The sequence below is a fragment of the Pan troglodytes genome, chromosome 10 (genome assembly GCF_028858775.2).
Source record: "Pan troglodytes isolate AG18354 chromosome 10, NHGRI_mPanTro3-v2.0_pri, whole genome shotgun sequence".
NCBI classification, from domain to species: domain Eukaryota; kingdom Metazoa; phylum Chordata; class Mammalia; order Primates; family Hominidae; genus Pan; species Pan troglodytes.
This window is the reverse complement of record NC_072408.2, coordinates 44,074,401-44,087,939: the sequence shown is the minus strand read 5'-3', so window position 1 is coordinate 44,087,939 and position 13,539 is coordinate 44,074,401. Positions and strand designations below refer to the sequence as shown.

The 13,539-nt window shown below is 44.2% G+C and overlaps 1 protein-coding gene across 8 annotated transcripts in view; it reads left to right on the top strand.

Moving 5' to 3' along the window:
* The window catches only part of SCN8A (sodium voltage-gated channel alpha subunit 8), a 221,336-nt gene that overhangs the window by 194,840 nt on the left and 12,957 nt on the right, over positions 1 to 13,539 (top strand). For all 8 annotated transcript variants that reach the window (XM_063785628.1, XM_054663320.2, XM_054663321.2 and 5 more), the window contains 5 exons: positions 594 to 878; positions 2,757 to 2,810; positions 3,343 to 3,480; positions 3,995 to 4,099; positions 7,965 to 8,235. In XM_063785628.1, the coding sequence (XP_063641698.1) occupies positions 594 to 878; positions 2,757 to 2,810; positions 3,343 to 3,480; positions 3,995 to 4,099; positions 7,965 to 8,235 (853 nt within the window). The remainder of the gene's footprint in view (positions 1 to 593; positions 879 to 2,756; positions 2,811 to 3,342; positions 3,481 to 3,994; positions 4,100 to 7,964; positions 8,236 to 13,539) is intronic.

The window sequence follows — 13,539 nt, the reverse complement described above, 5'->3', positions numbered from 1 at the left end:
TATTTTATACTGTTTGGTAGAGGGAATATAGCTTTTTTTTTTCTTGAGCCTGCAAAATATGCATGCTCAGCTATTGCCTGAAATAAAATAACTGGCCTTGCGTAGTCATAAAAGAGACATTATGTACTGTTAACTGGCTCTCTATTAACCACAACGGGTAGTTCTCTGTGATTTTGAACAATTATACCTTGTTTTTCAGAGGGGGAATGTCTGTTGAAAGGCAACTAGCAAGCTGAAAGTTACTCATATTTTCCCATTGGGCATATTTTATGAATTGAGGAAGAGGGAGACTGGACTAAGAAATAATTTTTCAGTCCCAGGCTGATGCATAGGAAAGAAGACCTAGGTCAGCTTGGCTGGGGAATTTGTGTTAGTCAAAATAAAGATGTAACTTTTTAAAATTCCTTCAATATAGTCCTAGACTTAGAAATTTTTGGTCCTACTTGTCAGTCTGTCCAGTTACTCTAATTCCAAAGGGAATGTAATGTTTCCATACAGAACAAGCCACACAATGTCATTCCCCTCCTGGAAATCAAAAAATGTGCTTGCTCTCATTTCCACCCAACACTGAGCAACCTCCCCTTCCAATGCAGGTGGTGGTGAATGCCTTGGTGGGCGCCATCCCCTCCATCATGAATGTGCTGCTGGTGTGTCTCATCTTCTGGCTGATTTTCAGCATCATGGGAGTTAACTTGTTTGCGGGAAAGTACCACTACTGCTTTAATGAGACTTCCGAAATCCGATTTGAAATTGAAGATGTCAACAATAAAACTGAATGTGAAAAGCTTATGGAGGGGAACAATACAGAGATCAGATGGAAGAACGTGAAGATCAACTTTGACAATGTTGGGGCAGGATACCTGGCCCTTCTTCAAGTAGTAAGTAGTGTTTTTGTTTTTGTTTTTTCAGTTCTGTGAAATTCAGGCAGCTAGCACAAATCCCATTTGGCTTCTTCTCAACCCTACTTCTAGAATCAGGATTATTCTCAATAAGTCCAAGAAAACTGTATTGTTCCCCAAACCAGTTTCAGAGAGATACCTTTCCTGAGTATTCTCTGACTTCTACAAGATCTCACTCAAAGGAAATCTCTCATTGTGCTCAGGAACAGAGCTGTGCCCAGCAACAAATAAAGATTCCTGCAGTGTAATAAAGTGGCAGAGAGATCATCTTCCCTTCCCGGTCAGAGAGTGCAGTTAAAGACAAGGGCAAAAAAAATCAAGATAAGCACATAGACAAAAAAGTAATGGCAATTGTGATGGAGCAAAATAATAGTACATACTCACCACACTCCAGTTAACTTAGGAAAAAACCATGACAGTGCCTTGGTGCCACACTCACCTCAGCTCCACCCCAGAGAAAGGTATCAGATTAATGTATCACAGTAAGGAAGGATTTAACTATCTAGATAATTTTCTTTTGCCTAATTTCATTCTTTCATGCTTAGTTTTCACTGCCTCTCTCACCAGTGTTTCAGAATGTGTGACAAGACAACATAATGGAGTGAAAGCTCGTAGGCTTTGAAATTAGACTGTTATAGATTTGAACATACTCTGATACTTACTGGATATGTAACTTTGGACAAATTATTCAGCCTCTCTGATTCTCTGTTTCTTCATCTATTAAATATAGATAATGACACTTTGCATGGTTGTTAAGAGGATTTGTGATTTTTAAAAATTTCTTAGCACAATTCCCAGCATATAACCATGCTTAATTAATGAAAATTGCTATTAAGTATTTTTGTTACTATATTTCCATGCCTATATCATACAGTTCTTGGGAGACTAACTGCAATAACAGATGAAGCTCTCAACCTAACCTTACATATAGTAAACACTCACTGTCAACTCATAGTAGAAGGCAAAGTTCATGGAATGAACTGTAGTTTTTCCTACCCCAAAGCTTTTTTGCTGTTGTATCCCAGTTCAAAAAATTGGACCCACAAATTGAATCTGCATTGGAGCATCTCCAGAAAACCAGTGCACATCCACAAGCCAGTCAAACATGGTAGTCACAGAGTCCCTGCCATATGCAAGATGCTGTGCTTGACAGTACAGTACTAGGGCCCTCAGATGAATAAAGACCTTCCTGTGCCCTGAAAAAACCTTAGAATCTGGTTGAGTACATAAAACACGGTGAATAGTACATGGATTATCCATATTTGTTTCCAAAATCAGTCTAGATATAGTAGACTGAAGGAGTAGAATTGGGAAGGGACTGTCAAGGATAAAGCTGGTATTGCTACTACATAGGCTATACATGTGTATATTAGTAAAGGGTAAGTCTGATCTTGTTTTTCTTTTAAATCCACCTATGAGTTTTTCCGACCCCTATCGCTTAACACGTTTTGTTTTGTTTTTTTTTTTTTTTGCTTACCACCTTTTTAAAAAATGATTCCTCAGTGGAATGGAATGCTAAGTTCCAAGCATTTTCAGTAGATTCCTGCCATTCACTCATAAAAGTTTTCCCTAACTTTAGGCAGGCTTCTCAGGCCCATGTTTTTGAGTCCTTTCGTAAAGCCTTAATCCCATTACCATTTTCAACATGTTTATTTGCCAAACTTTGTTGTTATTTTCAGGAACAAAGCCCTCCTGGGACCTGTAGTAACAAACAGAAAATTCTGTGTCCAAGGGAGGCTGCACCCAAACCCCTGTTCTGTGTTCTCACTGAACCTAAGCCTGGCCTTTGGGACCCCTGCCTAGACTCCCATCCACTCCCTTTATAGGCACCGTCTAATGACTGACTCTGTTTGCCAGGCAACCTTCAAAGGCTGGATGGACATCATGTATGCAGCTGTAGATTCCCGGAAGGTAAGGATGTACATGGCGAAAATACCACCTTCTCAGATGGCTGGAAAGCAAGCAGCATGGTATACCGAGCCCACCAAGAAAGAGGAAGGGATGAAGGAATGGAGGAGTTGACGTTTCTCTTTGGAACATTTATTGCTTGTGTTATTGATTATAGATCATTTTCCTCGTCTCAGTAAGTCATCACTCTCTTACATTGGCCCCCGATGATTAGACTGTTGATTTTTTACGTGGCCCCAGTGAAGCTGTCTATGCTTCAATCCTGCTTCATAGCAAAAGTATGGCTCCTGGCAGACAGCCCTCCCTCCCTGTGGCCTCATGATTTGCATGTTCTCCACATGAGTCAGAGGACGACTAGTGTCCTCTCAAGGCAGGCCATGCCAGTGTAGAGAAGGAAGCAGGCAGAAAGAATCTAGGGCTCTCCCACCCCAAGATGTTTAGCAGCTCAAATGGTCACAGTTACGGCTGATGGCCTTGGCGTGTCAAACTCCAAACTAGGAGCTGATTCTCTTCCTTTTATCCTGTCCTTTGACAGCCTGATGAGCAGCCTAAGTATGAGGACAATATCTACATGTACATCTACTTTGTCATCTTCATCATCTTCGGCTCCTTCTTCACCCTGAACCTGTTCATTGGTGTCATCATTGATAACTTCAATCAACAAAAGAAAAAGATAGGTCTCCTCCCCTCATTGCCAGTGGTTGGAAGTCAGCCCAGATAAGAGGCACCTTTGTCCCTATCTCTAGAAAGAAAATGTCCCTCTTTCTTTCTCTAAAATCTATATTGTTAGCTCACTGTGACCCTGGCCCCCATACGTTAGCCCCAACCCACTCTTTCTGTTCGGGGCTGGATTTTGCAGCATGTAGTTTACCACACTTACTAGCAGTCTTTTATTCTTGAGGCCTATTACTGGTCTTGGTCTCCCACCAGAAGCAGGTAGGTCAGAGAGTGCAGTCTAGCAACAGAGATGAAAAGGAAAGAAACAGATGAATAGCTATCGCAAGAAGTAGAAACTGTCTAGACTAGAGCTGAATGATTATCGCAGGTCTACCCCACTCTGGGACAGCTATTAGCTACAAAGGAAAGGGATAGGTCTCCCCTCAGTTCTCAGTATTGAACCTTAGGTCCAAACCCATAGCATGTTGAGAGCCAGTTGTAATTGTCTGTTTTCTTCTTCCTTCCTTTACTTCGGAGGTCAGGACATCTTCATGACCGAAGAACAGAAGAAGTACTACAATGCCATGAAAAAGCTGGGCTCAAAGAAGCCACAGAAACCTATTCCCCGCCCCTTGGTAAGTGCATTGTGCAGGCTGAGGCCTTGGTGAGAACCCATATAGGAAAAGTACTGGTAGAGTTACTGCAAAGGAAGGAAAAAGGTAAGTGATTGGCTGCTTTGTGCCTAATCCTCTCCTCACCACCCATCCAAAAGATCTGAATAGGACAGCAGAAGAACAGGGATTAAGGCATGGGGGCTTTTACATCAATCCTCGACCTATCCTCTGAGCCTTCCTTGGGCATCCACCAAGAATCAGCATGTGAACCACATTGGCTTTGGCCCTAGTAGAGAGATGTTTTTAGAGACAACCAAAAATCAACAAGAGAAAATGAAATAAAGTTGCTCTCTTTCCTGCCAGTTCAAGATAGGATTTGGTCATAATTTTTTCAGCTTCTCTCTGCTCAATAAGGATGTCTTTGCAGGATGTATCTAGAAGTTAAAACCATGCTTCTGGTTATTTGTGGGAGCAGAAGAGGGTAAAACTATGGGACTCTGGTGCCCTGATTCCCTCTCTTGAGCTGAGCCTTTTATAAAACAGATTAGGGGGCTGAGATTCTGCTCCATTGTTCCATTGGTGATGGTTGTCTTGTTTCAGAGGAGGAGGAGGAGATACCCTGCTCCTGATTCCATATATCTGGTTGGATGGGACATCACCCCCAAAAGCCAGGCCCAAAGTTCCTTCTTCTGTAACTTCCATTTAGCAACTTTAAAAAACAGACACAACACCACCAAAAAAACCCAGCAGAACCTTTAATACAAACGCTTCCCTGATAATCTAATTTGTAGAAATAAAAGTAGAGTGACTATGTTTGAATCAAGAGTTATAGTTCCAGAACGTTTTCTCCCCTCACCCCCACACGCCGCATGTGGTACATCTACCGCATCAACTTTTGAAGGAAAAGAAATTCTAGGGCTTTGCAGGGCAGATTGAAAACCACCAAGTTAAAGTAATCCTGGAAATAAGCACCAGCCCAAGTATCTCAGTACTTCAAACAAACAAACAAACAAAAAAGCAAGGAATCTCAAGAAAGAGAACATTTGGGGTTTTTTATTTCCTTGATGTTAAGACTTCATTTTGTGATAGAAATGGGACTAAAGGGAATAGAAAAAGGTTAACATTTCTAAAGTTCTGTTTAGTACTTTCCATATGGGAACCTGAGTGTATTTTCTTCCACATTAAAATATAACTTCCAGCCTAGGCAACATAATGAGACCCCATCTCTACAAAAAAATTTTGTAAAAAGTAGCTGGGCGTGGTTATGTGTACCTGTGGTCCTCACTACGTAGGAGGCTGAGGTAAGAGAATTGCTTGAGCTTGGAGGCCAAGACTGCAGTGAGCCATGACCGTGCCACTGTACTCCAGCTTGGGCAATAGGGAGGGACCCTGTCTCAAAAAATACAAAATAAAATAAAATATTTTAAAAAGTAGGAAACATTAATAAAGAGTGATTAACATTCATTTAGCAAATATTTATCAGTCTTTACTATGTACCGTGCACTAAGCATTATGTGATGAACGAAAGGTAGACTGCTGTCATGGAGCTTATAATAGTTGGGGAGATAGATAATAAATAAGTAAGCAAACAGCTACAATAAAATGTGGAAGATTGTAGGAAAAAAATTAACTAGAGGGCTATAAGTGGTGGATCTACTTTAATATAGTAGTCAGAGAAAGCCTCACTAAGGAGGGTCTACTTGAGTGGATGAGAAGGAACTGGCTGGGCACGGTAGCTCATACTGTAATCCCAACTTGGGATCTAGAGGCAGGCAGATCGCTTGAGCCTAGGAGTTCTAGACCAGCCTGGGCAACACAGTGAAACCCCATCTGTACAAAAAAAAAATTAGCCAAGCCTGGTAGCATGCCTGTAGTCCCAGCTACTGAGAAGGCTGAGGTGAGAGGATGGCGTGAGTCCAGGAGTCAGGGCTGCAGAGGATATGGTAAGCTATATCATGCCACTGCACTCCAGCCTGGGGAAGACAGCGAGACCCTATCTCAAAAAAAAAAAAAAAAAAAAAAAAAAAAGATGGAACCAAAGAGCTGGGGAAAGAGATTCCTGGCAGAATACACAAGACCCCAGAAGCAGAAAACAGTGTGGCCAGGGGGTGGCAAGCCAGAGGAGGGACATTGATGAGCAGAGTCAGACTGTGCCAGGTGTCTCCCCGTAAGCCAGGTTAACAATAGGGATTGTGTTGCAAGCCCAGTGGGAAGCTCTTGAAAGGTTTTAAGTAGGGGAATGATGTGATCCATTTGTTTTTTGTTTTATGTTTTGAGACAGAGTCTCTCTCTTAACCAGGCTGGAGTGCAGTGGCGTGATCTCAGCCCACTGCAACCTCTGCCTCCCAGGTTCAAGCAATTCTCGTGCCTCAGCCTCCCGAGTAGCTGGGACCACAGGCGCCTGCCACCATGCCCGGCTAATTTTTGTATTTTTAGTAGAGACAGGGTTTCACCATGTTGACCAGGCTGGTCTTGAACTCCTGACCTCAAGTGATCAATTTTGGGAGGCCTCGGCCTCCCAAAGTGCTGGGATTACAGGCGTGAGCCACCGCACCTGGCCATGATCCATTTGTTTTAAATCATTACACTTGCTATTATATGAGGACTGCATTGGATGAGGGCAAGAGAAGAAGTGGGAGACCAGTTAAGTGGCCAGACAAGTCCAGATGAGAGATGATGGTGGCTCAGGTTAGCATAGAGCCAATAAAAATGGAATGAAGTGGATGAACCCAAGTTATAATTTTGGAGGAAGAATCAACAGGCCCTTCAGTGGATCAGATGAGGGAGAAGAAAGAGACAAAGATGATGCCCATTTTCCTGGCTTGAGAGCCTGGATGAATAATTGAGATGAGAGGAACAAGCTGGGTGAGGGGCAGGGAACAGACTTGGCTCTGCTTTGGACTTAACTGTGAGAGGCTTGGACATGGTAAGTTTGAGATGCTTATGAGTCATCAAGAAGAAGTGGCAAGAAAGCAACTCAGGATCAGAGGAAAGGTATGGGCTGGAGAAGAAAAGCTTAAGCATAAGTACATAGGTATCACGTAAGCAGCAGGAATAGATGAGCTCTCATAGAGCAAAAATTTAGAGAAAGAAGGGATTGAGAGAAGAAATGGCTGGCAGATGAGACCAAAAAAGGAGCAGCTGGGTAAGTAGGACGACAGCCAGAGTGTGTGGTGTCACAGACGCAAAAGAGAAGTGGGTCAGCTGGGTATAGTGGTGCACACCTGTAGGCCCAGCTTATTGGGAGGCTCAGGCAGGAGGATCACCTGAGGCCAGGAGTTTGAATTGCTATGTGCTATGATCGCGCCTATGCATAGCCACTGCACTCCAGCCTGGGCAACACAGTAAGACCCGTCTCTAAAAACAGAAAGAAAGGCCAGGCATGATGGCTCACACCTGTAATCCTAGCATTTTGGGAGGCCAAGGAAGACAGATCACTTGAGGCCAGGAGTTCAAGACCAGCCTGGCCAATATAGCAAAACCCCGTCTATGCTAAAAATACAAAAAATTAGCCGGACGTGGTGGTGTGTGCCTGTAATCCCAGCTACTCGGGAGACTGAGGCATGAGAATTGTTTGAACCTAGGAGGCAGAGGCTGCAGTGAGTCAAGATCGCACCACTGCACTCCAGCCTGGGCAACAGAATGAGACTGTGTCTCAAAAAAAACAAACAAACAGAAAACAGAGAGAAGCTGGTAACTTTGGAAAGCTCTTGGTGAGGTAATACTGATGTTGGTCTCCATCCATGCTCCTGATAGAGCAGCAGAGCTGACCAGTATTACAGAAAAGGAGGGAGAGGCTACCTCGATTAGCAGGGTGACAGCTTCCATAGGTTGGCTTGGAAAGGTTTTCATGAATCTTTTATCTTTTCCTTCCCTTCCTCCCCAGAACAAAATCCAAGGAATCGTCTTTGATTTTGTCACTCAGCAAGCCTTTGACATTGTTATCATGATGCTCATCTGCCTTAACATGGTGACAATGATGGTGGAGACAGACACTCAAAGCAAGCAGATGGAGAACATCCTCTACTGGATTAACCTGGTGTTTGTTATCTTCTTCACCTGTGAGTGTGTGCTCAAAATGTTTGCGTTGAGGCACTACTACTTCACCATTGGCTGGAACATCTTCGACTTCGTGGTAGTCATCCTCTCCATTGTGGGTGAGTGGGGTTGGGGAAGTAGGCGAGGGGAAAGGGGACCTGACTGATTGTGAGGATGAGATTTCCCAGGAGAGGAATGAATGACACAGGTCTGAAGTGCAGGCAAGATACCCTCATAGCTTAAGTCCATGTGTGCCCCTGAGTCATCTCGGGGGCCTGCCTAGCAGGTTCCATGGTCAGTGAGTTTCTACTGAGTGTTCTTAGTAGTCTTGGATTATAAATTCTGTGGCTCAGGGAAAAAAGAAAAAAAAAAAAGATTGGTTCTTGCTTTTAAGGAGTTTAAAGCCTAACAGGGAAGGTAAAAGAAAGTTGTCATTAAAAAATGTAGCACAACAGAAGTATAAAATGAAAAAAGGAATGATTGCTAAGTTGGCCGTTAATGAAATAGTCTAGGTAAGTTCTGGTGGTGATGGCCATGGTAGTGCTGCTGTTACTGGCAGGGCTTGTTTACTGAGATTTTACTATGGGCCAACTACAGTTTGAGAGTTTCTTCACCTGTGTTATCTCATTTGATTCTTATTACATCCCAGGAAGCAAGTTTCTTTATTATCTGGACTGTATACATGTCCACAGCCACTCGCTAGGAGGTGGTGGAGGCATAACTCGAGTTGATCCCAAAGTCCATGTTTTTTAACAGTGACTGTGTGCATTTTGCTTCAACCTAAAAGTGTGGGGGGATGATGTCCTGGCAGGCAGGCAGAAGGAAATGCCACCCTGTTGATTGCCCTCCCAAAATGTTTCCTTGCCTTCCTGAAAGGCATCTTGTGTGATAAAACTCAGCCTTGTTTCCAGGTAAGTTTGACTCATTTACACTAGAGAGAGTGCTCGAGACCCATGGGACCAGCCCCAGAGCTCCGGCGGCCATGCTGGGCCTAGTGTAGTGGTTATAAGGTACCAGAAGGCAGGGGTCTCCCCTTGGCCCCTGCCACCCTCTAGTTCTGTCCTCCAGAGCAGCATGTCCAAACGTGTGTTGATATGTGGAACACTAATCCTATACATTTCTCCTCAACAAAAGAATCTCATGAGGAAATTACTTTAGGTAACACTGCCTTTAATTTTCCTTTGAGGATTCACAGTGCACATTACTGAATTCTCTTGGAAGTCCTACGGTAAAGAATTCTGGGCCGGGTGCAGTGGCGCGTGCCTGTAATCCCAGCACTTTGGGAGGCAAGGCGGGCAGACAACTTGAGCCCAGGAGTTTAAGACCAGCCTGGGCAACATGATAAAACTCTATCTCTGAAAAAAAAAAAAAAAAAAAAAAAATGAGCCAGGCATGGTGATATGTGCCTGTAGTCCCAGTTACTTGGGAGGCTGAGGTGGGAGGATTGTTTAAGCCCGGGAGGTCAAGGCTGCAGTGAGCTGAGATCACGCCATTATACTTCCTAGATGACAGAGAGAGACCTAGTCTCAAAAATAAAGAATTCTGTTTAAATGTAACATAGCATCCCACCTTTATTAGACCACAGTTTCCTTTTTTTCAGTAATAATAATGATAGCTCACATTTAAATGGAACACATTATGTGCCAGGTACCATAATAAGTGCTTTAAATATGTTAATTCATATAATCCTCTCAACAAACCTCTAAGAATCCTGAGGAACTGAGGCACAGAGAGGTTCCCAAGACATGTGGCTGGTAAGTGAGCAAGTGGGGGTTCAAGCCCAGCCCCCTGGCCTCAAGTCCATTCTCCTAATTTCTCACAAAACACACTTTGGACAATACTACCCTTGTCCACTGCTCTTGAAACTTTCCTGGCCACTTATCGTTGAGTGACACAGAAAATCCACAGACCAAATCATACCCCCTATTTTCAAATGGTACTCTAAAAAGAGGAAGATGTTTTTGATGATGGGGATTTTTATTAACATTAATTTGTTCAGAAACAAAAGTATAGAAATCATCTTTTTAAAGTAAGAAATGTATTAGAGTTTTGTAGAGGGACAGAACTAATAGGATAGATGTATATATGAAAGGGAGCGTATTAAGGAGAACTGACTCACGATCACAAGGTGAAGTCCCACGATAGGCCATCTGCAAGCTGAAGGGAGCCAGTAGTGGCTCAGTCTGAGTCTCAAATCCTCAAAAGTAGGGAAGCTGACAGTGCAGCCTTTGGTCTGGCCAAAGGCCAGAGAGCCCCTGGCAAACCACTGGTGAAAGTCCAAGAGTCTAAAAGCTGAAGAACTCAGAGTCTTATGTTCGAGGGCAGGAAGCATCCAGCGCAGGAGGAGATGAAGGCCGGAAGACTCAGCAAGTCAGCTTCTTCCATCTTCTTCTGCCTGCTTTTTCTAGCTGAGCTGGCAGCCGATTAGATGGTGCCCACCCACAATGAGGGTGGGCCTTCCTCTCCCAGTCCACTGACTCAAATTAAAAGTAATGGCAAAAACTGCAGTTACTTTTGCACCAGCCTAATCTCTGGTAACACCCAGAAACGATACTTTGCATCCTTCAGTCCAATCAAATTGACACTTAATATTAACCATTACAAGTCCACCCCTTGCCAACTTGAACCCGTACACATCTCCTGAAATCATACTTAATCTCCAAATAAATACAATAATAAGGTCCTAATTACGCCTAACATAATACAGCTATCCTTCATACAACCAGAAGCACACTAATCCTTAACCTGAATGCTATTACATAAAGTTAACAACACTTAAATGCTGATACGAAGTCAACAAATCTTACGTCACATGATAAAGGAAAAAGAAAAGAACTAAAATGAAGATATTTTCCTAGTACAAGTGTATACATGCACAAACATGTTCTTAACAAAATAAGGAGGAAATACTCATGACAATAGTCTTCATTTCTGCAACTGGTCACGTGGTCGTAGCTGGTATTGATGACTACCTTCTACTACTCATTCTATATTCACTTTGCCTTCAGCAAGCACCACGGCTGGTTGTGGTTATTCACCTGGTGGAGTGACCCAAATCTTCATTCCTAAAGGGTTTGGGGCATTTGTAGTCCTACCTGGATTGGGCTGTTGTAGTTTCCCATTGACCTTAATCACAGGGCATGCTAATACTAAGAGACGCCCTAAGGGATCTCCTGTATTCCATGCATACTCTTCCATACCTCCATTGTGGAGAAGTAGACTGATTTCATCTTGATAGTCTGGGTCAGTCACCCCAGCCAACACTATAACTCCCTTCTTAGACTGTTGACTTAGAGGTAGCCCAAAGTGGCTAGGTGGCCATCTTAACTTCAGGTTTAATGGAATCATTGTTGTGTCTCCTAGTGACAGCATTCCTCCCTCTGGAACTAAGACCTTTAGGCCAGCAGAACATAATGTCGCAGGAACAGGAGGCAAAAATTTTGCTAGCCGGTCACTAGGGGTGATGGGGAGTGGTGCCACTTCCATTTCCACCCCTTGATTCCTGGACCCATGAATCCTGGCTATGGGAGAAACAGTACCATATATTGGACACTGATTCAAAGCATACATGGCCTTCTGGAGAACTTTGCCCCAGCCCTGCAAAGTATTGTTACCTAGTTGGCATTGTAATCATGACTTCAAAAGGCCATTCCACCATGCTATCAATCCAGCTGCTTCAAGATGATGAGGAACATGGTAACACCAGTGAATTCCATGAGCATGAACCCACTGCCGCACTTCCTTAGCTGTAAAGTGAGTGCCTTGGTCAGAAGCAATGCTGTGTGGAATACCATGATGGTGGGTAATGCATTCCGTGAGTCCACAGATGGTAGTCTTGGCAGAAGCATTGCATGCAGGATAAGCAAACCCATACCCAGAGTAAGTGTCTGTTCTGGTGAGGACAAACCGCTGCCCTTTCCATGATGGAAGAGGTCCGATATAAGCAGCCTACCACCAAGTAGCTGGCTGATCACCCCGAGGAATGGTGTCATATTGAGGGCTCAGTGTTGGTCTCTGCTACTGGCAAATTGGACACTCAGCAGTGGCCACAACCAGGTCAGCCTTGATGAGTGGGAGTCCATGTTGGTGAGCCCATGCGTAACCTCCATCCCTGCCACTATGGTCACTTTGTTCATGGGCCCATTGGGCAATGACAGGGGTGCCTGGGGAAAGAGGCTGAGTGGTGTCCACAGAATGAGTCATCCTATCCACCTGATTATTAAAAGCCTCCTCTGCTGAGGTCACCCTTTGGTAAGCATTCATGTGGGACACAAATATCTTCACAGTTTTTGACCACTCAGAGAGGTCCATCCACATACCTCTTCCCCAAATTTGTCACCAATCATGCTTCTTTGAAGTCCCTGACCATCCAGCCAAACCATTTGCTACAGCCCATGAATCAGTATATAATCAAACATCTGGCCATTTCTCCTTCCATGCAAAGTGCACAGCCAGGTGCACTGCTCGAAGTTCTGCCCACTGGGAAGATTTCCCTTCAGTGCTCTCCTTCAGGGATGTCCTAGAAAGGGGCTATAGTGCTGCAGCTGTCCACTTTTGGGTGGTGCCTGCATTTCGTGCAGAACCATCTGTAAACTAGGCCCTAGTCTTCTCTTCTTCTGTCAGTTGATCATAGGGAACTCCCCATGAGGCCATCTCTGCAGGCTCCGGGAGAGAAGGTAGGGTGGCAGCAGTGGGGACCATAGGCATTTGAGCTACTTCCTCTTGTAACTTACTTGTGCCTTTAGGACCTGCTCGAGCCCAATCAGGTGCATACCATTTCCATTTGATGATGGAATGCTGCTGTGCGCACCCAACTTCATGGCTAGATGGGTCAGAGAGCACCTAGTTCATGAGAGGCGGTTCAGGCCACATGGTAACTGGGTGACCCATGGTCAAACGTTCAGTTTCCACCAAAGCCCAGTAACAGGCCAAGAGCCGTCCCTCAAAAGGCGAGTAGTTATCTGCAGAAGATGGCAGGGCCTTGCTCCAAAATCTTACGGACCTCCTCTGTGATTCACCTATGGGGGCCTACCAAAGGCTCTAAACAGCATCCCTATCTGCCACTGATACCTCAAGCACCATTGGATCTGCTGGGTCATATAGCCCAAGTGGCAGAGCAGCTTGCACAACAGCCTGGACCTATTGCAGAGCCTTCTCCTGTTCTAAACCCCACTCAAAACTGGCAGCCTTTCAGGTGACTCAATAAATGGGCCGGAGTAACATACTCAAATGAGGAATGTGTTGCCCCCAAAATCCAAATAGGCCCACTAGGCGTTGTGACTCTTTCTTGGTTGTAGGAGAGGCCAAATGCAACAACTTATCCTTCACCTTAGAAGGAATATCTTGACAGGCCCCTCAGCACTGGGCCCCTAGAAATTTCACTGAGGTAGAAGGTCCCTGAATTTTAGTCTGACTTATTTCCC